This window comes from Austrofundulus limnaeus, unplaced genomic scaffold (genome assembly GCF_001266775.1).
Source record: "Austrofundulus limnaeus strain Quisiro unplaced genomic scaffold, Austrofundulus_limnaeus-1.0 Scaffold110, whole genome shotgun sequence".
NCBI classification, from domain to species: domain Eukaryota; kingdom Metazoa; phylum Chordata; class Actinopteri; order Cyprinodontiformes; family Rivulidae; genus Austrofundulus; species Austrofundulus limnaeus.
In genome coordinates, this window is record NW_013952512.1 from 1,036,673 (window position 1) to 1,064,212 (window position 27,540).

Consider the following 27,540-nt stretch of genomic DNA (forward strand, 5'->3'; position numbering starts at 1 on the left):
TCTTGTGTTTCAGTGGATCACGTCACTTTGCAGCCTTCCCCTGATTCAAAGGCATTCCTCAATCCTGTTCTGAAGTGGTTTTGAAGCAGTGGGTCACGATCGCTGCTCACCCTGCTCCTGCAGAGTTCAGCTGGAAAAGTCAGCCCTTCCACTCAGGCTTTTCATTAGGCCCTGGAAATTCATTTCACCTTCGTCTCCTTACAGTGCCAACCACTGCTGCTCCATTCCACTCCCCTCGCCCGCCCCCTTTCCCCTCCCTTTTCCATCTCTCAACAAGTACACAATCTCCCTCCTCTCTTACGCATATTCTGAATGGTGTAGTCACTCCAAGCTGATCCGCTTTACAGCTGTCAAAGAAACACGTGAAGAAGTGGGGGTGATGGCTGATTTGTCAGATTAGGCTTATGGGAACAGAAGTGCAGCTCATCAGGACTGGTGTCCAACTCTGGCTCTCTCAAGATTCTACACTGCTGATGCTGTTTTGAAATGCTCACAGTGACACAGTTTGGGCAACTCACACTCAGCAGGTAAGTCTTGTTTGTTTCAATCTTTGTGACTATTTTTGTTGTTTTAACTCAGTGATGCTTTCTGAAGAAGAATCCAGAGAAACTCATAAAGTCACTCTCTGCTAATCACACCTGGCTGAGTTTCAGTATCAAACTCTATATGTTGTTTCTACATGAGGAGACATGTTCAGGGCCTTTCTGCGGAAAAGTGGACTAGATGCTGAAAAAAAAAACCTTCATGAATACATTGTGGTCTTGCCTTGGCAGTCAACACATCCAGTTAATTTCACTCTGCAACTTCTTCTTTTCATTTAACTCTACCCTGCATTCATCTGAGAATAATGAGGCCCTCTTTGCATATGTTTTTTTTTTCAAGTCGGAAGCTCTAATCGCCTGCACACTTTAAACTCACCATGAAGAGGCAGGCTTTACTGAAGACAGCAGCAGATTACTTTTTATAATCTTGTGCCACATGCATACAGGCTGTATGTAAATTTAGAGAATGCACATTCATTGCTATTTTATCCATGTTTTGCCTTTGTTTTAAAATCAAAGAGTCATTTTATGTGTACGCATGTCCGTATTGGTCTGTTAAGTATCTCAAGGCCAGAGTGAACTCCTTGCCAACTGCAGCTTTCTCAAAGAAACTACAGAGCCCCGTGTGTGCAAAAATGTCACAATTGACTTTCTGTTTTCTGGTACTTTTACTAAATCACGGGACACATCTCTGTCTTCTATCAAAGTACAATCTTGAGTTGGAGACAGCAGGTCTCCTTCAAACTATGTTTACTCTGGGAGGTTCTCGTTTCATTTGCACTATTATCACATCTAAAATGTTTTCTGAAAAAAAACCTTTGTGGTTGAACAAGATCATAAACCTTGGTACAGTCACAATATTTTTTGATTTGCTATGTGTGTTCAGGATTGCTCAGAAATGTCCACGGTGAGTTTTGAAAGATGGTTTAATGAAGGGGTGAGGGACGTTAAACACCATCCACCGGAGTCATCGTCTGCTGTAAAGTGCTGTAAATCAGTTTCCTCGTTGCAATGAAGTCACCATTTGTGTGCGAAACAGATTCAGACTTGAAGAGTTCAGCCTGAGCCTGATGCTGAGTTTTAGTTTCATGCTTATGGCTTCATGGCACGTAACCAGTGCATTTATGTTGCACGTGAAAACTGTGGGGCTCGCGTATAACGGGGTGAAGGATGGAAAAGCTCTAAAAATGATGTAACATTTTGTTGAAACTGTTCTGTGATTGGCGGAAATCATCAATTGACAGTTCTCTGTTTTTGTTTGTTTCAGGTCATCTAGTTTGTCGATTGTGTTTTGGGAAAGAGATGTCTACCTTACAAATCAAACACAAGTGTCTGCGGATTTATGTTTTGCTTTATGAAAAACCATAGAACACCAATGGAAATTCCACATATGGGGAGTGTGGAGGAACATCCGTCCTGGAGAATTTTGCACAATGTAGCCTCTTCAACCCAGGAGTCATCATCACAGTTTGCTGCCACTTCAGCTAATGGCTCACTAGACCACAGAGAGGATGATCCTATCACTGAAGACCAAAGCTTGATGGTAGAACCAAATAAGGATTTACCAAACCCTAACAAGAGTTGTGCTTGTGACAGTTACAGCAGTGGGAAGTCAATGGAGAATGAGCATTTTCAAGAACCTAAACGTGTCATTGGTTCATCTCAGCTTGTAGAAAATGACCTGTCCAGATCAGCTGCTTCCAGTAAAGACTTTTGTCCTAAATATTCACCTTCTGCTTCTGCAGCAGACGTCAGTTCAAACCAGGAAACTCAGAATCCACCTGCCCTTACCCTAAACTTTAGTTCTGAATGCATAAAAACAGAATTCAAAAAGTTGGAACCTGTTTCAAATGGGTCCGTCTTCACGCTGGGCTCCACGTTTACCCTCGTGGTCCCTGCTAACTTCGCCCAGGGAGTCCTGGATCTGCCTCATGTCGTGAGGCAAAGACAGAGCACCATTACCTTCTCGGAGAACACCTGTTTCTCCGGCGCCGGCGGCCATGGTTTTGTTTATGAAAGTTCGGAGGACGGCGGAGAATCATCCCAGGATGGTGAGAAAGAAAATGACGACGATGACGTGTTCTTTGACTCGCCTTACAGTAAGGATCTTTTCCTAAGCGCCAGACAAAAGAGCTCAGACGAGAACAAACAGAAGAGGAAACACTGTGTGAGTGCACCGGGAGAAGTTGATCAAACATTCAGCAGCTCTGGTTATGAGGCAGAGGCGGAGACCAGCAGTAAAGAGGTATGCTTCTATTGGTTTAGCATTTTGTTCTTTATACATTTTTGTGCATTCAAAATGTTAAAATATATTGACTTTTTCCTCACATTTTCACTGCTGAAATGCAGATTCAGAAGGAATTCTTTTTTTTTTTTTTGTAGTTCTATTCCTTTCATTGTTGGTTGTTTTGACAGCAGACCACATTAGTGCTGAACTTTGCCTCCCATTACTGAACCTTTTCCCACTTGTCCTCCCCTTTTCTGCAGAATTCCTCTTGAGATTCATTTCACCCAACCTCTACTCTAGCAGAAACCTCTCCTCCCTGCTTTTTATTGGCCGTTCAAAAGCTTACATGAACATTCTTAAACATGCTGTAATCTATTATATAAAGGCTCTGCTACTGCTGGAGGGAACACGCTCAGCCACACATACCTGCGGTGCTTTTTCGTAACAGTCGAGATTAACGCAATAGGGCATATTAACTTATTTGTCTGGTGGTAGGATGTTGAGGTAATCCTGGCTTTATGTGCAGAATGCCACTTTGTTTTAAATGGCTTGTTTTGGAGAAGAGTGAAAAAATGCTGGGAATCCAGGGAGTGTGTTTACGAAAGTAGTGCAGTACAGTACACGTTCTGAGGTGTGCACCACTGTAAGCGAAGTGAGAGGGGAACAACAGTTAGATCTCTTTATTTCTTCTGTGGAGATCAAACGTTTCCCAAGAACATTTTGGCCGCTCAGAAGAGCAAAAGGTCATGCTTTGCTTTCGGCTGCTCCATTCTTCAGGGGTTGCCACAGCGAGCACTGACCACCAATCCAGCTCTGAACAGCAAAAAATATAAATCAATATTGTCCTTTTGTACAGAAGAACCACAAATTACTTTCAAAGTTTTGACTGTAGCTTTAAAGATATTTTAAATAATACAGAGAGAATCTGATTTCAGTAAAAATTGTATAATTCCTAAGCTTTTCTTTTTTTTCTTTAATGGTATGAACTCCTGTTTTGTGAGCTTTAGTCTTGTGAGCTTTTGTCTCAAACGTAATACTCTTAATGAAATGTGTTGTGGATGCAGTTATCAACATTAACCATATGAGGGCACCATCTGCATAAAGTTTCCCTTCTGTCATTTTATGTCTCCCCTTTAAACTGAGCTCACATATGACTTAAAATGTTTACAAATCTGTGTTTTCCAGACGTCTTCCCTCCTCTTCAGATGTGTTCACATGGTGCTCTGCATCTCAGGATGTTACAAATGTAATTTATTCCTCAAAGTAGCCAGGTAGCCCATGCCCTTTCGCATGACTGGCTGCTACATTTGGATACCTCCATGGTGATCTCTAGCACTCTCTCTGTGGGTGGCAAAGACCAGGCACCGAGCCCAGTGCTCACGCTCTTAACTCCTCATTTCCATGTCAAAGCTGCTATGTTGGGGTTCACAATGTAGCCAATTTGGTCTGATAAAGTTATAGTCGGCTCACTTATTTATTTATTTATTTTATCTTTGCTGCCCCCAGAAGGTAACACCGATTCATTTATCTCAAGGGATGACTCATACCGGCTCAGTTCCCGTGGTGTTGGGTTTTTCACAACAGCCAAGGCTGGATCGATGGGAAAAGCCCGAAGCCATGAATTAAGGGAAGTGTCTCACTTGAGTGTCAAGCCTTCTCTGGAATTTGTCTCGTTCTAAGCAGAAGCGTCCACATTCCCAAACAACACCTTAAGGGGATGTTGCTGAAAAGAGACAGTGCGAGTGTGTTCCAGATTTGGCTTGTGCCAGAGCCAGAACGAGGCATCTGTTTCTCGCGTTGCTGTTCGTCTGACACAAGGGGTTAATTAGCAGCCCAGCTCACGAGATCCTCAGCTTCCTCTTCTTATATGTTTTCAGTCATTTGGTGTGGAATGTTGGGCTTGTTTTCCCCCAACAAACATCTTGCATCATTTTTTGTGTTTCCGCCTCTTGCGTTTGCTTTGAAGCGTTAAAATATTCACAGATGTCCTGAATGTGGCCTCGCAGCGCTTTTAGTTTCTAAACCTTTAAAAAGGGATTAATCCTCATCAGTCTTGTCTCACGTCTTACACTGGCACCTTTTGTCTTTCTCTTTAGAGGGGAGAACGGAAGTTCCTTTTATGTTGTTTGTAAAGCAGACAGTGGATTGAGCTGTCCAGGCATTCTGATCCAGTGTCAAATATTTTACATTCCCTGGTCAGCATCATGCTGAAAATACAGATACGCCAAAGAAGGGGGGGCTTTATTTTTTCCTCTTGGTGACCCTGAGTGATCCTTCAGACCTCACAGGTCAGCAGGGGATTGGTCCGATTTAGATCATTCCTATGGGATTGTGTGTAAAGAGGCACTTTCACCTTGTGCTTGTTGAGTCAGCTGATCCTGGGTGGTCAGCAGGCTGAGTGGTGCCTGGTGTCCGATCTGTTCATTCTTAATAATTTAGAGAGAATGCGAAGGGCCATTTTATCAGTTCCTGTGAGAATAAGAATCAACAGAATTCTAGACATATTAAAACAAGTTTTTAAAAAAGTTTTCTTTGTAAAATATATTATCATTTCAAACTGCTTGGATTAAGTGGAATAAATACATTTTAAAAAGAAGATTTAGTTAAAAATCTGTGAAGTTGGTAGCATAAACTTGTCCTGTTTTATTTGATTTTTTTCCCCTTTTTGTCTGATTACACACAGACATCTCCACAGGTCAAGTCTCCCTGGTCGGAGTCAGTGAGCCAATTAATGAGGAACCTGGACCAGCTTAACCAGGACATAGAGGAAGCTCTGAGTGCAAACTCTTCACCGTCGGACACACCATGCACCTCCCGCAAGAAACAGGTTAGACGTCTGTCACAATGTGCTGTCACAATGTTTGAAGTGTTGAGTCCTATATATTTATGTGCACATTTTACATATTATTGCGTGTCCTGTGTTTCAACTCATTTAGACCTAATGTACTATGTGGGTGTTTCAGATCTCAATGGGTTAAATCAGCATTTGGACTGCAGCCTTTCTACTCTCAATGCTTTATGGTGTCTGCATTGTCACGGTTGATGGTGTACACATTCCTGTGAAGTCTATGCTGCATACTTTGTCATGCCTTTTAAACGTCCTGAAATCAATTTAGCTTGCACTCTGGAGAGACACATCTAGAGGAATTATTCAGATGTACGAGCAGCAGGTGTTCAGCAGATCTTGTACCGGTTTGTTTTTGATAGTGCTGGTTACTACTTTCGGTTTCAAATAAACCATTTGAATAGAAGCACCAGTTTAAGAAGAAATGATGGCGTGAAGTAGTTCTTTTTTTCTATGTTGCGTAACTTTTGGGATACATTCCGCAACAAAAATGCCATTTGTTGGGCAATCTCAAAACGTCTGTGCCTCTTAGCCCATTTTACGATGAAAGTCTGCAGCCCTCAAATGTGATGTTTGAGTCTTCAGTCAGAAGAGTGTAGCAGGAACAGACAGCTATTGTGTTTTTGATGTTGCAACCAGGACCATGCCACTCTGTTCCCAAAAAGAGTCTTTCTCATAGTGGCGTGTTTCATGAAATATCCCACCAGAGTTAGCACTCATGAACAAAAGTGGCCTTTTGAGCTCCATACGTGTCAGCACAGAGGAGCTGTTGTATTGGAAGGGGGCTTGTATGATTTGCTCTATTAAGAATGGTTCTGAAAGGCTTACATGCCTCCAAGGCATCTGCATAACCATCCTAGGCATTCACTATTACTTGCCTTAACTAACGACAGGCAACTGGCCAAGACAAGACATCTTTACTGGGATATTTGACAAGGTCACAATCTCTGTCCCCTCAAAAAGAACATCCACAGATACTGGCTCCTTTGTGCCCCTCTGTCAAGCTGAATTGAGAGTGGAGACTTCACTTCCACAGCCGCTGACCTCAGCCTGTTGTTTTCTTTTTTCCCCCTGGCCACCGCTGAATCTGTCCTGTCCTCGTCTCTTCGGCCACACAGAGACAGCCCCGGTGACGACTGTTGTTGTGATGTTGTTGCAGTGGGATGCCGTTTCAAAGTCCGCGCTGGGCCGGACCCCGAATGACAACGTTCTTCAAGGACCAGATGAAGGCGACTGCCAGAGTCAAGACAAATCTTCTGCTCATCGCAGCTCCTCAATGGGAATAAGAGCCAGAACCAAGAAGGCGGTACGTTTCCTTTAGAATCCAGTTTGCCAGCAGTTTCTGGGAAACTCATGCATGTAATTATAGTCATTTATGCTGTTGTGTAAAGGTATTATTCCAAAGTTTCAGCAAACTGCAAATTTATAAATGCGTGGAACCAAATTCTTTTTTTTTCCTGATCACATAGAAATTTGGCATTTTTTTGCCTGAAAATGCTGGTTTCCATTAATTGTAAAATGTGCTGGGAAGTCTTTGTATTTCATCCAGGCTGCTTTAAAAATTCTCAAACATCCAGAAAACTGATGGCAAGCAAATCTTTTCTGGAGTAGATTTTTTTAGGGTTTTAAAACTTTGATTACTAAAAGAAGAGGACTTTGTCCTAGAAAACAAATTTGAACGATAATATGCTGCAATTAAAAAAACATGTCCTTTCCTAATCTATCATTTCAGTGTGTATTTTCTCCATGAGGTTGTAAATATTTGGTATTTGCGACAGGAATAAAGCCAGCTTAGGCATTGTGGACAAGCAGCTCTCACTTCGGCTAAACAACGCATAGAAATGTCTCCATTCAGAGTCTCTAAATGGAACAGACAACTGAGAGGTTTGCAGAATGCAGCGCAGGTTTCATTCAGAGCTTTTCACTTCATCCTTTGTGTTGTCCTGATGGCTCTGTAGCACAGGGATGGTCAACAACTGGTCTAAACCAAAAGCTGCAAGAACACAATCAAGTAATCCTAAAAGACCTCCAAATATACGTTTATTTAGCTTCAACAACAACTTTAAATTGAATGGAAATGGATTCTCTAAGCATCTGCCTTTTTGTGGAAGCATTTGAACAAGAAAAGAGGTCTGGTTAAAATCTGGCCATGGAGCAGCTGGGAATCTTCAGAGGAGTATTTTGGCTGCATAGTAACCTTGAGTATAATGAGGTCGGTTATTGAAGATGCTATAGTGTGTTAGATGTATAGTTTTATATAAAAATCCCATTTGAGGCTGATTGTTTAGAGTTCTGTGATAAAAAGTTATAAAACCAGGCCAGTAGGTTTTTATTTTTGCAGAGCAATTTTTCCTCCACCCCCCTTTTTTTTGTTCTTAGTTCTTATAAATCTTCAATAATAACTCTGTGGCCCAGATGGAACATCTGAAAGCAGGGTGTGGTAATGTGATACAGCCTGAAGTCCAAGTATAAACCAGGTGAACTTGCTCAAACTGGCAGACGTGGACTAATATTTCATATGACATTAAATGGTAGCTTTTCTTTTGACCTGCCTCTGTTTGAACTCTTAAATCTGGAACTCATCTCATATATCCTTCAGAGCAGATCTCTTGTCATGAAATGATGCCCTGGTTCAAGATATGGATACAAGACATGAAACATTTTGTTTGTTTGTTCCTCACATCATCATGATCACAGATGGTAAAAGATATATCCTAAATGCAGGTTTTAAAAGTTATCATCAAGTTTAAACTATTCAATTAGACAGACATATGTTATTTTTTTCATTATTTAGCTTTTATTAATTAAAGGTTTGGATATTTTTTGTCTTTTGGTTAGAAAAAAACAAGCTGTTTGAAATATTTAGCAACTTGTTCATACGTTCTGACACATTCAAAACCCAAAACACATTTTGGCAAAGACTGGTTCACCCCAAGCAGCCAGTCCTCCAGCACTAACAGAGTAATGTTTGTATGCTGTTAAGTGTCAGGAGGACTGTGATCAGTTATACATTGGGCAAACAAAGCAACCACTCTAAAAGGAATGGGCCAACACAGAAGATCTACATCATCAGGCCAGGACTCTGCAGTTTACACTCATCTACAGGCCAGTGGTCACTCTTTCAGGGATGAAGATGTTCTCATCCTTGATAGAGAGGAACGTTGGTTTGAGAGAGGAGTAAAAGAAGCCATTTTTGTGAAGAAAAACCGTCCACCATCAAACAGAGTTCGAGGCCTTTGTGTCCAGTTGTCCTGCTGTTATTGCAAGTGTGACTCAGCCTTCTGTCTGCAAAAGGTGATAATCATGGCCCCAACATTAGTCAGGTGATTTTGCACATGATCCTCTAAGAACATTAGGTGATGATCAGGGCACTATCTAGTTTTTAGGCTGATGATCCTTTTTTGCATGTGAACAACAGTTTTGATGGTCATCATTAAACCTGTTTGTCCACCATGTGGAGGCAGTACTTATAAGGCTGACTTTACCTGAAACTCCTCAGACTGAAGAAGTCTCTTGGTGGAGAGACTAAACGTTTCATTAAAGAACCCGTCCAGAGGATTTAAGTTTTTGTTTGTTCTATAAATGCATCAATCAAAAATTATGAAAATACCAATAAAACAGCTGTTAGAACCAGTTAAAGTGCTTCTTTAAATGCTCAGTGACATGTTTGGGTTGAGCATTTCTTATAATTGTTGTTGACAGATGGGCGCAGAGAGGACATAATGGTGTGTCACTTGGACTGACCGGTCCTTTGATTTGCCATTGCTGCAGCAGCAGCGGCCATCATTCACCCACAGCAGGCTGTCACTCCTTATAAACATCTTGTTGATTCAAGCAGCCCTAAAAAAAAGGAACAACCTCGAAGGACGTCACATTTTCTGACCTGTAACCTTTGACATGTGTCGTCCAGCTAAATGTGTCTGTCCTGAACTGGAGCGATGCCAGTTTAAAGTGGGTCAGATCTTAAGATATGCAGAGATTTAATACTTTCACGGGCTCGGTAAGAAAAAGAGGGAGAGAGCTACGTCAAGGCAGTACATCTCCTCTGGGATGCAGCATCTGGTTTTTTGAGCGAATAATTTTGAGTCTGGGCCTGACACAAGTCCATGGAGACCAACTTCACAGAAAATTTGGGAAACATGAAAATACAGACTGTGCTTGTGTCCTATTGAGAGCAGTGTTTGACCTCTATTAGAAGAGTGTTGAAGTTTGTGATGAAATTCATTCAGACTCTCTCAGTCAGTATTATGCAGACATTACTGCTGTACCTCTAGCTTTCAAAGGATCCATTTGGCTCTTTATTGTTTAGAAAGAGCTAAAAATAAACACATAGGTGGAGGAGTCATATGCTTACGACCTTTTTTTTAAACTTCTCTTAGAAAATGTCTGTTTTTGCGCCTGGAGATTACTGAGCAGTTGAGCCTGCCTCCTCTGGAGCTTCCTCTGCTGGTTCGTGTCTGAAACCTGGCAGAAATGTGTTGGCTGTGACACCCTTTTCACTCCACATCTTCTGTCCCCAAATAAATTTGAAATGAAACGCCAGAGGCTTGCTTTACTTGACCTAATTCGCTACGTGGCCTAAAAGCATCGAGGAACTTCAAAGAGAAATAAAACTCTCACCTGCCCTGTGTAAAGCAGCTCTTTCTTGATGTTGCTGTAATGACACCACTTGAAGGTCGTAGCTCATGCAGTCACAAACCAAAGCAGGCTGTTTTCTGTCATTTACAGATAGATTTTTTTTGCAAACATGGTGAAAAGAATTCCTCTCAGCACCATGAGGGCTGACTGCCAACGGACAGTTATGATGAAGGGTCAGCAGTGCCGCAGAAAGACATCTTGGGATTTTTCGCTGCATTTCGTTTTCTGCAGGAGAGAAATGTGGAAACAGGGCAGACAAACAAGCGCATAAATCAGAGCAGTGGGCCGCAGTGGGGAAACAGAAGAGAGAGTTGGGCAAGAGCTGGGAAGCAGAGTCCAGTTCAAGAAGAGATTTTTTTTCTTGCTTTCTTTTTTCAGTAATTTGGCCTTTTCAGTCATTTAATTAAAACCAGCCACTTAGAGTAACTTCTATTTCCAGTTGCATTATATGCATATGAACATATCCTAATCAGTTAATAATTTGCAATGATAAATATCACCACTTATTTTTGTAATGATTTTCAAAAAAAAATAACTATTGCAGGAAAACACTTCATTTCATAATCCCTCAATCTTTGCACACCTGGAGTGTTTTAGGGGATATCAGCTCTGAAGACTGTCAGCTGATGATTCACAATCTGAGGTGCTACTGAAGTGCTAAAACACTCCACCGTCATCCTCGTTGAGTTGTATTGACTTTGTCATCAAAGCAGTGATTGCAGTATTGGAAAAAAAAAAAAGAGGCCGGAACTCATCAGCTTCTCGACTCCAGCTATTGATATTTTGTTCCCGTTTCTGCCTTGCAGATGTTCAACAAGATGACCAATGCAGCAGGCGCAGGTAAGAAATTTACTGTTTCTATTTTTTATCTCAAGATTTGTGATGGTGATGCCAATGCTGCTCTCTGCAACATCAAAGTGGATTAGACTGGATTTAATCTTTAATCCCTGATTGGTTTGTCAATTTTATTTTCCACAAACATCTACTTCAGGTAGAGTGGAAAGTTTAAACTGGGCTCATCTTCCTGTCTTGTGACTGTAGTGAACTGACAAATTGTTCAGGCCGATTTTTTTAATTGTTTCTTCTGAGGCAGCAGCCAGTGACCATAAAAAGCTGTTGGAGGAAATGGATATGTCACAAGATGAACTAAATAGTACAAAAAATAAGAAACCTTTTGTTTGGTGACTACTTTTTGTTGTAACAATACTGCAATTCTAAATATATCAGGCATATTAGCAGAGCCTGGGGGTAACAGAAGCTCAAAACAAGTGATAATAACAACAGCAGAATAAACTGTTTAGCAGAGAAGATTTGGCAATTTTTTATGTGTGCAACCCATATACTCAGCTCTGCTGCTCACCCTACAAATCATGTTCCTTACAAATGTGACACCAGTTAAAATGGAAACTAACAGGACTTACAAGGGTAAAAAAAAAATGCCAAGAAGCATTGTTACAACAAAGAAACAATCTACCAAACACAAATTTCCTTCCTTTATATCTTAAAAATGTAAAATGATAATGAGTTTGACAGAGACTTGTGGACAACAGCCACTTTATCCTTTAATCCTTACGCTTTATGAATTTCTAACTGAAAAAACAAAACAGAAAAGAACCTTTCAATCAATACAAACTTTGCAATAATTTCAGATTACAGAGGCCCATTTATGTCCAATGTGCTTTAAGTCAGGTGTTCCCATCCTTTTCCAAGTCATGGCCCCCCAAACAGTGTTAGCTTCTGGTCAGGGACACCCCCTTTAATGTTTTAAATACAATATTACAGTATAGTATGTTATATTTTAAAAATAATTCTTGCAAATTGATTTAATTTTATAGATTCTTATGAATATTAATGTTTCTTGTCTTCCCTCCATCTTTCTGAGGACCCCTAGCACCCCATGGCAGCTGCCACTTTAAAGGGCAATATTATGTGTTTCTCAGGCATACATTTAAATACTATACCACAATAAAGTATCTGTCACCTTTAGTTGTTATTAAAATGCTGTTTTTATGTTTAAATAGAAAATAAACTTCTCTTCTCATCCCTTTCTCTTCTAAACGCCTTGAAATTGGCCTCTGTCTCTTTAAGAACCACCTTCCGTTTCTGTCCTGTCCCATTTCGGGGGGTGGGGGGTGGGGGGTCGTGCGTGCGCTATGATGCAGTTTACTTGGCATCTGATAAATACATTTCCTCAAAGGTATTTTGAATCTGAAAAGAGCTTCACTGAGTGAGAAGAAGTGTTGAGAGCAGCAGACAGTTTAAGTTTCACTTTCACTTTGCTTTGTTACTGCCGAGAGCCTGCAGGAGTCATGGGCGGGGTTTGTGGGGTGGGGAGGTATGCTCCGTGATGAGGAAGTCTGGCTTAAAGACACGTCCCAGGGGCGTTTCTGGTACCAAAAGGCGTTTCTGGTCCCCACCTGTTGTTTTGCTCCTCAGCATGGCTGCCTAAAAACACTGCAGGATTTCTCAAACATGCATGAATGAGTCAAAGCAAGGCTTTGGGCGTGTTTTTTTTTTTGAGAGTATAACATTATAACATGATATAAAACTCAAGAAAGTTGATTTTTACGTGATATTACTCCTTTAAAAAACACAGCTTTAAGTCACTCATCAAAGATTAAGCTTGGAGCAAAAGCTTTTTACGTATTTTACACACAGAGACCTGCTGTCTTTTCCCTGTCTCTGGTTGATGAAAGAAGATATTTATTTGACACTCTTGTCAGCCGGTATTTGTTCTTTTTCTCACTTACAAGCCAATAAATATAACAACTGTGAAAACCTTATGTTTGGGTCAGGTATAAAGCCTAAACCTTCAGAAATCCATACCGTCGGTTTATAGTCGTGTTCTGCAAATGCTGCTGACAACGTAATGAAAATCTCTGCTCAAGCTGACCTCCCAGCCTGGATGGTGTAATTGCTCAGGCTCCAGACAATGTTAATATGACTGAAGGCCACAGGTGTCAGCCCCCTCCCAACCAGTGTCCCAAGAATGTCCAAATGCACATTCTTTTATTTTAAAGGCCTTTCCATAAGCTGGTCACTTAGAGGGATGCAGTTAAAATTAGGCTGAGTGCCAGATCATTGTTTCTGTTCTGCTGAGGGGAAATATTTGGCCTGGTGTGATGTGGCCCTTGGGGGGCAGCTGCAGGTTTTGGGTAAATGCCATTTTAGACTCAGGTTGAACTCTCACATGACCTCAGTTATGGATGATGGCATAGCACAAGTGGGCATAAAGGTCTAGGAAAATTCCTTGTAATTTAACCGAACGGTTACCTGATGTGTGGTCTGCTTGTGAAGTAAAGGAGACATATGACTGAGTGCTAATTGTATTTTCTAGTTTTTGAGTGTGAGACTGCTGCAAAAGGCACGGCCAAGTTTGTCAGCAGAGCTGTGATATTCATTTTCAGTGTAATAAACCAGACAGTGTTGCTGTCAGATTCATTTAGATTCAAAGCAAAATGAACCTACATGTGCTTTTAACCTCAATGTAATGATAAAATGACTTAGAGAATAATAACGTTGTAAAAATACGGACAAAGCTGGCTGAGAGTCAGATGTATTAGGTGTGATATTTCCTGGCCACATTTTACAGCTGGGCTGCGGAAAGCTCTTTCAAAGCATGGATTCGAGACGGCCAGATGGTTCTCAGTATCGACCATAACAACACTGTCCATCTCATTAAACTGACATTGTCCAGGAGAGGAAAACACATTCCTTGGGTTGAGCTCCAATACAGCAAAGCAGCAGGGAGAACCAATGCTGTGCTTTTTTGTTTATTAATGTGGATTAACTGGAAGAGATTTTTTTATTAAAAAAAAGACCTCTGCATGTCATTTGTAGTTTCTATTTCTGTCAAACACAGGCCTGCTTGTTTTTTTTAATCTGAAGCAAACACAGAACTCAGAGTTCTACATAAGGAAAAACTCAAAACTGATTGCATAGAGGAGAGTAAAATAAGCGTTTTTTATTTTACTGAATTGTTTATTTTCTGAAGGCATTACTCAGCGTTAATGGAGCATTTTTCAATTCTCAAATACATGACTGACCAAAAATACCCCATTTGTTCCCACATGGCAGCATTTGCATGGAAATCTATTCCCCACAGCCTCTTTAATTTCAGTATGGAAATTAATGAGTTCCTTTGGTGAAAGAAGGCAATTATGTTCATCCTCCAAACCCTGGTGACTTGACTGACATTAATCTTAGACGTAGTGAAGCTGCAGCGGCATTCTAATGGCAGAAACAATATACCGAACTGGGTTTCCACTAAATATACAAAACAGATGGGGAGTTTGAATCTTCGTTTATTTGTCTTAATTAAAATGAGAATTTCATGGTCAGACCTGAGGTGTTGCAGTGTTTACTCATAGATAATGTGCATTTGGTACATGTATATCTGACTCATTTCATCCAAAAGGTTAGACAAATAGATTGGATGACTGGATACTCAAGCTGCAGTTGTCAAGAACAGAATGAATTTTAGCTTGCTTAAATAAAATCTCACGTGCTTTGTTATGATAAACATCTCCTTCCCGAATGCCAGATGAAGGGAAAAGAACCCACGTGCAGTTAGAGCAGCGCTCTGTGGCCCAGAACTGTCACACTGAGGCTTCCCTCTTGGCCTCTGAGGTTTCAACCATGCTGTGTGCATTTACACCGATCTCCACTCTGAATAAATATGCTAATCTACATTTAACACAAACATCTCTAGCTTCTGAAATAAAACAAAAAATCTGTGAACCTCTTTTTTAAGGCAAGAAGTGTAACTTAGAGCCCATTTTCCAATTGGTGACATTGGGCCTCATGCAAGAACATGTTCGTATTCTTATCCTAAATTTCTCTTACTTTTGTTCGTACAAAGGGTTCGTACGAACATGTCACGTCAGATTCAACAAACTCTTCTATCTTCAGGAAAAGTGCGTAAATGAGCTGCGTAAATTACACCTGTTCTATCAAGCTGCTCGTGCACGCGAGAGGAGATTAGCATAATTACCACCCCAAAAACACCATAAAAGGCTATGTTTCCTGCCTCAGATACAAGGAAGTGTTCATTCATTCATGAAAATGACAGCGAAAACTAAAAAGAACTTTACGAGTTCAGAGATTGAAGTCCGTCTGTCAGAGATCCAGAAAAGAAAATCTGTCATTTTTAGCAGCTCAGCTGTGGAATAAAAAGAGCTGCTAAAAGTATAAACAACTGTGTTAAATCATTTTCATTTATTCAGAAGCCGCAGCGCTGCGTATTTGTTCGTATCTGAAAAAAATCTTAGAATATGAAAAAGAATATGAAAACATTGGTGAATGCCACAAATTCTCCTAAATCACTCGTACGCACAACTTAAGAACAAATCAGTGCGTACGAATGGTTCTTGCATGAGGCCCAATGACTTCAACAGAAAAGTTGTAAAAGACATGGAAAGAGGATGTTTTAAGTTTTACAGTTTAGCTTTTTCTGTCCTTATGGTGAGTATAAAATCCTAGCTGGTGGTTGATTACCAAACACACACCCTGCATTCTATTATTAATCTCATGTCTAATCAACTCACATGATTCAGCTCTGAAAGAAGCTGTTTTTGGCAGTGGTAAAAAAAAACTGAAACTGAAATGTGAAATGTATCTAATGACAAAAGGTCCTATAGTACCATGTTAATATCAACACACATACACTGCCTGGCCAAAAAAACAAACAAAAATAAGGTCACACACTAATATTTTTGTGGGACCACCTTTAGCTTTGATTACGTAACGCATTCGCTGTGGCATTGTTTTGATAAGCTTCTACAATGCCACAAGCTTTATTTTAATCATTCATTTTTCACCAGTATCTTGCATTGATGATGTTTGAGTCTGACTTCTGCACAAAGTCTTCTCCAGCACATCCCAAAGATTCTCTGTGGACTCTGTGGAGGCAAATCCACGTGTGAAAATGATGTCTTGAACGCATCCTCCTTTTCCCTGGATTTGAGGGACAGGTCTGGGTTCTTCTCTGCCCACCCTATCCCATAATGCATGGCGGGCCGACCAGAGATTTCTTTCTGCTTGTAAAGGCGGATGAAGCCAAAGAAAGGAGTACATTTTTAAATAAAAATCTGGCGGTTTAAAATTAAAGGTTTCAAGCGGTTGTGTTGTTAATGCTTTTGTCATTTGTATCGACTTGTTTTTAAATATTATTCTTAGAAACCAAACGAGCTGGTATAGTAAATAAAGATGCACCTATACGTTTTTCCCGTCTTCGTAGTCTACCAAGGGCTCAGTCCACCTAGTCTGGGTAGGCCGGGTCCTTCGAAGGACCCAGCCTCTGAATTTGGACACAGTGGTTGTCATCTTATAATACGCCCGAACCATCAGGGAAGACAAAATCCAGTGATGGAAGAACCTGGCCATTCAGTATATTCAGTCATCTGACCTCGTTCTCGGAGCACATACTGTTGCTGAACCTAGACCTGACCAACTGGAGAAACCCCAGATCATATTAAATCAAAGTGGCGACTTTTGTTTTTGGCCAGGTAGTGTAGTATATGCAGGCGATAAGTTAGATAATCTGGAGAATCAAACTGCAACAATTTATCAGCTTTACTTTGACGTTGACAGCATCAAACTACAGTGAGAATCTGTCTCCGACTTTACTGTCGATTCTTTTGTACACACTGATCTTGTCCATCAGCAGCACCAGTGGGTATTACATAATGTCTGTGTGGCAGTGGTGCTGTCTTATCTTTGTTTTGCCTCCTCCTCATCTCTCAGCTGTTCTGAGTCCAGAACTTCAGGGTCACTCAGGGTCACTGCTGGTGGAGGCTGACTGTGACCTCTGACAGCTGCAGTCTCTCTCTGTCTCTGTCTGGAGGCTTGTTAGAGACCATATTGTACACATCCTGGATTCTTCATGGCAACAAGTGAGGAATCAATGACGTAATCTGACCCTCGGTGAGAATATAGAAGATGCAGGTGGTTAATAAGAAAGTTAGATGTGGGTTTGGGTGTTTGGAGACCTGTGAGGGCTGTTAGTGAAATTCTTACCTCACTGTTAGTTTTATTATAAAGATATTATTAATTTTTTTATGGTAAAAATACAAACTGTGTTGAAACAAGTATATTTAGTGTTTCCCTGTTTGCTTTTTTGCTTGTTTAGTGTTGAGATTTGCATCTGGGAAGTTAAAAGAGAAGGCTGCAGCGTAGTGCACTCCCCAACCACAGCACGCTCGCACCCCTCCAAAACGTAACTTTTTTTCTGCATTGGCTGTCAAAAGACAAAACCCGGAGAATGTGAACCAACTTGATTTAAAACTGCAGGCAAAATTCATGTTCATGGGATTTTGCCACTATATTTACTCCCCCATCTATCGGTTTAGCAACAGGTGCCAGATTCGTGACGTCATGCTCTAAATTTAAAATTTATGCATGCAGTTTGGACTATAAAGAGTGCTGCTGGCATGGCGAGTGCATGAAAAATTCCACACATGGAAAGATGGAAAATGACTTGTGGTTTCCTGAGTGCAGAGGCCAGTTTGGCTGTTTGACAGGGAAAACGAAAAGAAGGGGGGGGGAAACAAATAGAAGCTCGGTTGTATTTCTGGACTTTTCTTTGCAAATACATTTATAAAGATTGAGCAAGCATTAGAGAACAATCTGAATAACTGCTAAAATCTTTAAAGATCCCCATCAAACTTGTAGTTAAAGCATGTCTTTTAATGATGCCTTCAAGGCTGTTATGACATCATTGTGCTCAGTTTCCATGATCTCTGAGCATGATTTATTGCCAATTATAAACCATCTGCCCACTGTGCATTGTGTTTTTACATTTGAACAGAAACTATCTGCTAATTTTAAATTAGCTGATGAGAGGAAGCAGGTTTATGGTAACGTGATTCCTAATTACACCACTCTGCCATTTGGAAATGAAACAGCCACTAAAAGCCTTTGGGGAACAACTTCTTTGAAAAGACTAAGGTAATTTCTGTGAGTGTTTGTGTATTTATGTGTGTGTGTGTGTGTGTGTGTGAGACGGGGGGTGACAGTTAAGGAATTTAGGCCTGGGATTTGTAAACTTAGCAGAAGAAGACGTGTGCAGCTGCTTGAGGATGCAATCCAGTTTCAGGGGAATGTCCACTTTGCATGAGAGTGTGTGATTGCATGTGTTATACTAACACAAAATCTAACAGGTTGGTCCAACACGCAAGCATGTGCACGCACACACACGACTACAAGCACCCCAACCACTGACCCCCACCTCCCCATAACCACACACAAACATACGACGTTAGAAAAAGCTAACAAATACAAGTGCGTTTTTCATAAAATTACCTTGAACAATCATCAGATCATCTGTATGTGATTAAATTTATGGTTGTTGGATATCCTGTGGACTGAAGTGGGTGGAAAACAGAATAATAAAGGAGGAAAACGCCACATACAGGCAAGGCATCAATCAACGCAGGGAGGGGAAAAAACCCATCTCTGTCAAGTCAAAGAATAAAAATGATAGAAAAACAGAAAGACTTTCATCTCACTTCTACATCAGACAAAAAAACCAGCTCATTTTCAAGCTTTCACTCATTACTATTAAAAAATAAAACAACACTTTTCAATTAAAACAAACAGTATCAGAATGAAACATATTGGCTGGACAATGGTTCTTGGCAGCAGCAGTAACAGATGCAGGGAGAGGAAACATCAGTTAGCCTGAGAATGTTTTCGTTTCATTGACTCATTCATTTGTTTGTTTTGGCCAGCTGGCTTTGAAAAAAAAAAAAGCTCTGGTTTTTCCTGAAAAACTGGCACATTTTCTTGTCTATTTTTCGTCTCTTCCTCATCTCTCTGTCTGCGTCTTTGATTAAAACACACGGATAAACAGATATTTGCTTGTAAGTTATCTACGTTCCAGACTTTGTGTGCGGCCTCCATCTGTGTCTGTTGCCTGATCTGGAATGCTTCGCCCATAGCTGCTGTGGGAAAACCCCAGCTGTGAGGAAACTGATTTCTCCTCAGTGAGTGGGTCATGCTTTTGGCCAGAAGGTCTTACACCAGACCCCCTTGAAACGTCTGGGAGATTGCACTTCCCATAATGGAAACAGGGAACTGGGGAGCAGGGAGCCAGAAGATCTCCCCTTCACCTCCATCCTGGCCCCCCGAGGGCTCGTCCTGTGCATGTGCTATAAATTTCCTGACCATATATTCCCAAGTCGAGTTCATTTTTCCAGAGGAGCCACACATGTGGTGTATATCTGGCTTTAGATTATGTGGTTGAAGGAGGGGCCGACTTTGGTCCCAATGCATTAAAGTGGCCACTAATACTGTTTTCTTAGCGGGACGTCAATTATAGCGTCATGGTTTTTCCTTTAGTGAGAGTTGCTCATTATGGACTCATTCATCAACAGAAAGGTGATAAATTACATCACAACTGTTTTCAAATTACAGATTTATCATGTTTTTGTTTTGAACTGCAGTTCTTTTTGTACATGCTTGAATTTATTGCATTACATTTGAACATTTAGTAAGCTAAAACTAAAAAAAGGGAAAAGCATTTTGTCACTATCACATTATTTTAAAGTTAGAGTTTGCAGAGGTCAACAATTGCATTAAGAGGTTTTTAAAAAAGGCAAAAACTGGCATGGCAAGCATATGGCCTTTGTTTAATTGAATGACAAAGCATGTAATGCTGTTCTTTCTAAATCTGTTAAAGCTGCACTGCCCACAAAAAAAAAATGCATGGGAAACTATTTTAACCACTGTCCCGCACCTGGTTTTTATTAAAGAAACATGGATTTAATCACAAAGGTACATTTCACCCCATTCCGCTTTTTGAATTTTCACAGATGTAAAAATAAACTTTACTTAATTGATTTTAAGTCTGTTTAAAGTCATGTTTGTGTCTGTTTTTCTTTTCTTTTTTTTAACAAAAACTAACGTCCATCTGCTTTCTGATGACATGAAATGCACATCAGGGTTTGCTCAGCTTCATGGCAATCGCTACAATCGCCAATAAATACAGCTGACAAGATAACGCAGCACAAACAACATTTTATTATATACTGAGGGATGACATAAGTCAATAAGATGCGAGTTCAAACAGGAAGTTGATGTTTATGTTTTCAGAGAATTGTTCCCAGAGAGAAACCAAAGTTAAGAGTCTAACCAAGGCAGAAAAACAACAGCTGCTTGAAATTAGGCCTATATGTGCTTGTTGTTGCCTCTGCAGTGTCAAATGTGTCATATACTGTAAAATTCATAATGATATTCCCCCTTTTAAGATCCGACTCATCTTCAAAATGCAAAAAATTCTGCAAAACGATTGCATCTGCATGACATTTCCTCTTTGCAAAGTTCTTCCTCTTTAATTATTGAGCCTGATTTGTTTAACAAGGTACAGGTGACAATGAGATTTTGTTAATATTTGAATGTTCAGTCAGCATTCCCACTACCTTTTTTACCTGCTGAAGTTTTCTTTCCACACAGTTTTTGCTTTTAAGAGACTTCTACATTTTTCATGCTATTTTAACCATTAATACAGCTTATATTTCCCTGCTCTAACAGGAATCACAGAACATGTTTTCTTGTCTATTTTGCATAAGCTAAAACACATATGTTTAAAATCAGAGCAGCTCATTTTAAACATTAAGGATGCTGATAATTTGATGGACTTCTTTTAAGAAATGTCCATCAAAAAGGAGAAATGATTCTCTACATAGGCCAAAAAATATGCATACTAAGAAATGCTTTTTAATGTAACTATTTATTTGTCTTTACTGTTTAGGCCTCGTGCTGTTATGCAAACTACAGCATGTGGTACAACTAATAACCTAACTTATTTGACCATCTCTATTTTTCTTATAGTCTGATAAAAACGTTTTATGTACTGTTAGTTTTTATTAGCTAACATCAGTAACATTTTACCATTAGTTCCCTACAAGTTCTTTTCCCAACACAACCTAATTTGCTTCTGAAGGCACGTCTTTCCCATAATCTTTGTCCTTTCTACCTCTGATGCTAATCATAATTATAAAATTGCACTCTGTCATTTACATTTATGTTTTTGGTCACTTTTGCGTCAGATGTCCAGTTTTTGGTGAGGATTGACCACTGATTATTCATTTGGAAAATGGTCGGTATGCACCTGAGCTCCGGTGTCATTTGTGTGCAGTCAACTATAAGTCAAGTCTAATGCCAACAATGTTCATCAAAACTCTTTAAAGTCCAGCGCAGGCATTGTTTTAAAACTAAGACGTAAACAAGTGGAGTTCGGGCTTCAGCAGAGACAGGAAGCAGGAAGTCTCCTCTACCGCTGCATGCTACTACTCTTTGATTATTGAGCCAGATTGTTTAATAAGGTCTTAAACCACAAGAAAGCTGCAGTGGTGCATTGCCCCAGGACAGAGCCTCTTTCAACATCAGGCTCTGTGATTTTATTTTTATTTTCATTTACTGAGTCAGGTAGAAGCTCAGAGCTGGTAGCTTGGCCACTGTAGGCCTTACTCGATTGCAAAAAGACGCAGGATTTGTGAGTCATGCCACGCGCTTCCTCAACTGGAGGATGCGGAGGCGAGGGCTGATGGCCCATTGTAGGAGGAGACTTTGTGCCTCCCTGCAACATCTGGAAATCCCTGAGGTTTGTGTGGGAAATCTGGGAGGCCACTGAAAGAGCCAATGCAGTTATCCAATGCAGCAGAAATGTTCTTGGCCTCTGAGGGGGTGTGTGTGTGTGTGTGTGTGTGTGTGTGTGTGTGTGTGTTGATCTGCACTATTAGCAAAAGATCTAATGAATCAGCGGAGGGATTTGAATGAAGCTCAACAATGGATGGACTTCTACGGATTAACTTTTGAGAATGTGGAAAGTTTTCACCCACATTATGAATCTCCTGACTATCAGTAATTAAAACAAATTAAAAGAGTTCTCACACTTTGACAATTGCTTCACTTATTTCAGCTGAGCAGATTTTAAAGTTTTGCTTCACAAGAACACCTCTTAAACATGTCATATTAGATTAAAGCATTACATTCAGTTTGAATCTTTCCTGAGAGCATAAATTTTGTTTTCTCTTTCAAAATTGCAAAAAGTAGCTCAAACCATCATACTGGGGCATCCCATCAGGTTCTTTGCTGAATTGCATAAATAATCTGCCCTGCTCGGAGGCAAACAGGCTCTATTTTCTGACAAAAGTGACGTGTTTTATGTTGAGATGGAACACTGATGTCGTCAGAGGTTTGTTTATCTGAGAAACTGTCAATCTTTACTCAGCCACTCCGTGAGATTTAACCCTATTATAGCAGTAATCTGAGCTAGTGCCCACAAAATATTTTCAGCTGATACGATATCACCGCTCTTGGGTCATGCACCACCTGACTGAGCGCACAATAATAGGAAAAACTTCCCAAAAATAAATGTGGTGAAATGATTACTGTAGCTGTTGTCCTGCAGGCTGTGTTTTTTTTTTTTTAGAAAACTGATGATGTTTATTCTTCAGGCATGAGTCAAGGTCTCCTTTTGTTCCAGCATGAGTTTTGCAGGTTTCTGCAACAACAAAAGTAAATGGTCCTGAAACTGAATCCATGCTCCAAATGAAAAGGTGACCCACTCTAACCTACCCAGAGGAGAACTTGTTGAGCTCACATTAAGTTTTCAAAACATACAACCTAGTTCTGGCATGGAAGTAGTCAACTAAGAGGTTTTTGTCAATCCTGAATTATAGCTTCATCAAAGACCTGTCAATCCTTAAAAGAGTGCGGATCTCCCACCACCCCTCCTGTTAAACATTTAACCTAAAATCATCGTATGCTAAGAAGGGACACACTTGCAGCTGTTTCAATCAAAACATGATCTCTACGATTTAGTGAAATCTCACAAAATGTGTTATTGCTCAGAGAATGTGTTAAAGACGACTCTCAGATTTACCACATAAACATTAGGTTTTACCTGTACATTTTAAGTAGCCATTTTTGTGTTGTGTAAGGCCGATCAGCTGCAGTGGGCATCTTGGATCATTGTGTCCAAAAGTTGATCAGATTTACACTCAAACATTATTTTTTGTTTCTTTAAAATTTGTTCAGTTGTTCGTTAGCCATTTCGCCAACAAACAGTTGTCTCTAATAGTTGTTAGCAAAGTTTTAAAAACAGATTTCACGTGATCAGTTAGAGCTCTGAGTGGGAATGACTCTTAGCTACTACTTATACACTGATTTTTATCTCTGTTGGTAGCTATTTGATCACCCTTTTCCCACTTATTATTTATTGCAGACACACAGAATAAATACTTATTATTTTTTTAATCAAACAGTTAGGTCTTATGGTCAGGTAATACGATTAACATGATTACAGCAAGTAAATAACTTCAATTAAACTGTTTGCAGTGGCCATAGTGATGTGGTGCTGAGTGACTTTATGCTTGTGATGCATTCAATGACTCACTATGGAGTTTTAGGTCTAACAGTTTTATATTTAAACTACCGTACTACACTCACCGGCCACTTTATTAGGTACACCACGCTAGTAACGGGTTGGACCCCCTTTTGCCTTCAGAACTGCCTCAATTCTTCGTGGCATAGATTCAACAAGRTGCTGGAAGCATTCMTCWGAGATTTTGGTCCATATTGACATGATGGCATCACACAGTTGCCGCAGATTTGTCGGCTGCACATCCATGATGCGAATCTCCCGTTCCACCACATCCCAAAGATGCTCTATTGGATTGAGATCTGGTGACTGTGGAGGCCATTTGAGTACAGTGAACTCATTGTCATGTTCAAGAAACCAGTCTGAGATGATTCCAGCTTTATGACATGGCGCATTATCCTGCTGAAAGTAGCCATCAGATGTTGGGTACATTGTGGTCATAAAGGGATGGACATGGTCAGCAACAATACTCAGGTAGGCTGTGGCGTTGCAACGATGCTCAATTGGTACCAAGCGGCCCAAAGAGTGCCAAGAAAAGATTCCCCACACCATGACACCACCACCACCAGCCTGAACCGTTGATACAAGGCAGGATGGATCCATGCTTTCATGTTGTTGACGCCAAATTCTGACCCTACCATCCGAATGTCGCAGCAGAAATCGAGACTCATCAGACCAGGCAACGTTTTTCCAATCTTCTCTTGTCCAATTTCGATGAGCTTGTGCAAATTGTAGCCTCAGTTTCCTGTTCTTAGCTGAAAGGAGTGGCACCCGGTGTGGTCTTCTGCTGCTGAAGCCCATCTGCCTCAAAGTTCGACGTACTGTGCGTTCAGAGATGCTCTTCTGCCTACCTTGGTTGTAATGGGTGGTTATTTGAGTCACTGTTGCCTTTCTATCAGCTCGAACCAGTCTGCCCATTCTCCTCTGACCTCTGGCATCAACAAGGCATTTCCGCCCACAGGACTGCCGCTCACTGGATGTTTTTTCTTTTTCGGACCATTCTCTGTAAACCCTAGAGATGGTTGTGCGTGAAAATCCCAGTAGATCAGCAGTTTCTGAAATACTCAGACCAGCCCTTCTGGCACCAACAACCATGCCACGTTCAATGGCACTCATATCACCTTTCTTCCCCATACTGATGCTCGGTTTGAACTGCAGATTGTCTTGACCATGTCTACATGCCTAAATGCACTGAGTTGCCGCCATGTGATTGGCTGATTAGAAATTAAGTGTTAACGAGCAGTTGGACAGGTGTACCTAATAAAATGGCCAGTGAGTGTATATTTCCCATTATTATAGCCTTTTAGTTAGATAATTTAGCTGATGATCTTTCTTTATACTTTGGGGTAAATAATGGTAGAGTCACTGCAGGAAATGTGGTTGTTTTTGGGTCATTAAATGAGTGGCCTTAATAACTTTGGTTAAACTGTCGTAAAATTAAATAAATAACGTCACAATATCACGGGTTGTACCTTCAAGCTCCCCCTTTTCCCAGAATTTATCCGTAAGCTGTTTACTTTGTCGTTATGTTCCACCTAGATTTGCTGTAGTGGTAATTCCCACTATTGTCCCTGCCTTTGAACGCATCACGACCGCCTCGCTTGCAGTGCGTGAATCTCTTCACACACAAACGCAAAAGCAAACACGCACATCTGGTGGGAAGTGTGAGAGCCCGTCTCTGTGCTTCACTGACACTTTTATCCACCTTTATTTCTTTTATTGGTTTTTACTTCTGAACTTGGGAAACGTAGCTATTTGTTTCAAAATGCTTCCCAAACTCTTTGAATGACCGGACACGAGGAGTGAGAAGTTTGCTGCTCTACAAAAGGAAAATGTAGCCGAGAGAAAGTTTTTATTTTATTTTTTAGAAAATATTTGTGTGGGAGTAAGAGGATTTTTATTATGCCTGAGTTCGGGGTTTGAGATGACTTCTAAAAGAAACGCGAGGAAGCTGAGTCTCCGGCGGTCCTTCAGCGAGCAGCTGCGGAGCTCCACATCCAAAGCCTGGGATCTGCTCTGGAAGAACGTCAGGGAGCGGAGGCTGGCAGGTCAGTAACCCGCTGCAGCCAGCCCCAGCAGCGGCTGCAGGGGCGCAGGGAAGCGCTGCTCATCAGAGCAGAATCAAATCACAAGTCCTCTCATTTGTCTGAATGACATTAAAAATGAAACTTACAGAAAAAAAAGTTCCTTATTCTGGTATTTTTTTTTTTGTAAATGCTTGAATTTTATTTCTCTATACAGAATTTTCTGAAGTTTGTCTCGTTATAACGAGAGGTCAAACATATAGCTTCTATTAGGCCTATCCTAAAATATGCAGTAAAAATAATGTAGCCTACTTGGAATGAAATCTTACAGCGTCATTTTATTGTTATTCATATATTTTATGGTTATTTAGTACTGGCTGTCTCTTGAACAGGTGTCATTCTGTTTGCATTTACAGTATCAATTTGTAAAGCAGGTTTTCAGTTTCCCAAATTCTGATATGCTTTTCCGCACCGCTGGGGGGCGCTAATGGGTAATATTAGACTAAATTAATGCAAACAAAAAGAAGATAATGAATAAATTAGTCTTGGTTTGCTGTCACAGTTGTAAGATGAACACTTTATCTGAAAACAGTGTTCATAAAAATATTTTTAAAATATATTTTGTGGCTTTTTACTTTAGATATATTGTGTTTGTGTATGTTGTTGCACTTGAACTTCACGTTTTTCAGTCAGTTAATGAAAGGAAGCGCAGACCTGAGCTGTTTGCTTATTTGCTTATTTTGCATTTACAAATTCATGGCTGCTGTGTGCTAAGGCATGTGTCTGTTAGCAAAATATCTCATGAACCACAGGACAAGTTTTAATGAAACTTTCAGAAGGTAATCATTGGACACATTTCTACAACTGTTTAACCATTCAGGTCAACTTGACTCAAATGCATAAGAAAAAAGGACCCTAAAAACACATACAATATTACATAACTCAATGTTGCACAAACTGACCTTAAAATAGGTCGGAGCCAAGAATAATCAACCACCACAAATCCTGTGCTAACCAGATTTGTGTTTTAATTATTGCCTTTAACTATTTGGAATTAATGTGGTCTGTCTGTTAGCAAAATATCTCATGAATCACTGGATGGATGTTGAAATTTTCTGAAAATTATGGGACTATGTATCTCTGTGTTCATTAACATTTGGAGTCAACCCAATTTAAATTGTCCACCACAGTCAGTTCAACTTAAAACAACTAAAATATGTCAAATTCAGTCAGTTTTGCAGAAATTGTGGTAAGATTCAATATAGCTGAGAGTCATTCACAACCCCAATTCAAGTGCTTGTCGTGGCCCAAGACCTTTAATCCACTTCAAGATGGCCGTTCTCAGTGGCTGATTTTAGACTAAAACTTGGTGGGCAATATGCATGCGTTTTTAATAGAAGCAACTGTTTGAAGACTGTTAGTACAGATCTAAACATTTAAATCAAAAGCAGCAGGAAAATGACTTTTTAGGGTGACAAGAAGGAATACCATGACTCGGTTTGTCATGAGATAAAATGAAAAAATAAGGAGGATCTAAAAGTTTGTTTCCAAAAAGGTGAAACTGATGTAGTTGCATCATGTGTGCAGTTGCTGAGATCAACCACAAGATGCAGTGACCTGACAGCACCAGCACCTCATGTGGGAACGCCACATGAATTACAAAACAGCTCAGTATTCATCAGGCTGGCTGAAGTCATACTAATACAGACCAGATGTTTTATGTGATATAATAACTCACGGCTGCACTTTTTTTTCCTTCGTTTTTTTTTTCAAGTTGATTTGAAGCTCCTGTTTCAACTTTCCCACAGAGTTGTGCCGTGTGTGTGTGTGTGTGTGTGTGTGTGTGTGTGTGTGTGTGTGTGTGTGTGTGTGTGTGTGTG

At 40.3% G+C, this 27,540-nt stretch overlaps 1 protein-coding gene across 4 annotated transcripts in view; it reads left to right on the forward strand.

The window, feature by feature from the left end:
- Positions 1–27,540, forward strand: part of stard13b (StAR related lipid transfer domain containing 13b) — a 66,136-nt gene that overhangs the window by 8,920 nt on the left and 29,676 nt on the right. Inside the window, exons 1-5 of one of the 4 annotated variants that reach the window (XM_014014144.1) lie at positions 371–527; positions 1,810–2,787; positions 5,453–5,596; positions 6,774–6,920; positions 11,059–11,092. In XM_014014144.1, coding sequence (XP_013869598.1) covers positions 1,885–2,787; positions 5,453–5,596; positions 6,774–6,920; positions 11,059–11,092 — 1,228 coding nt within the window. In that variant the 5' untranslated portion in view covers positions 371–527; positions 1,810–1,884. Of the gene's footprint in view, positions 1–370; positions 528–1,809; positions 2,788–5,452; positions 5,597–6,773; positions 6,921–11,058; positions 11,093–25,275; positions 25,685–27,540 lie in introns of those variants that run through there. The other 3 variants (XM_014014145.1, XM_014014143.1, XM_014014148.1) reach the window with 3 other exon arrangements.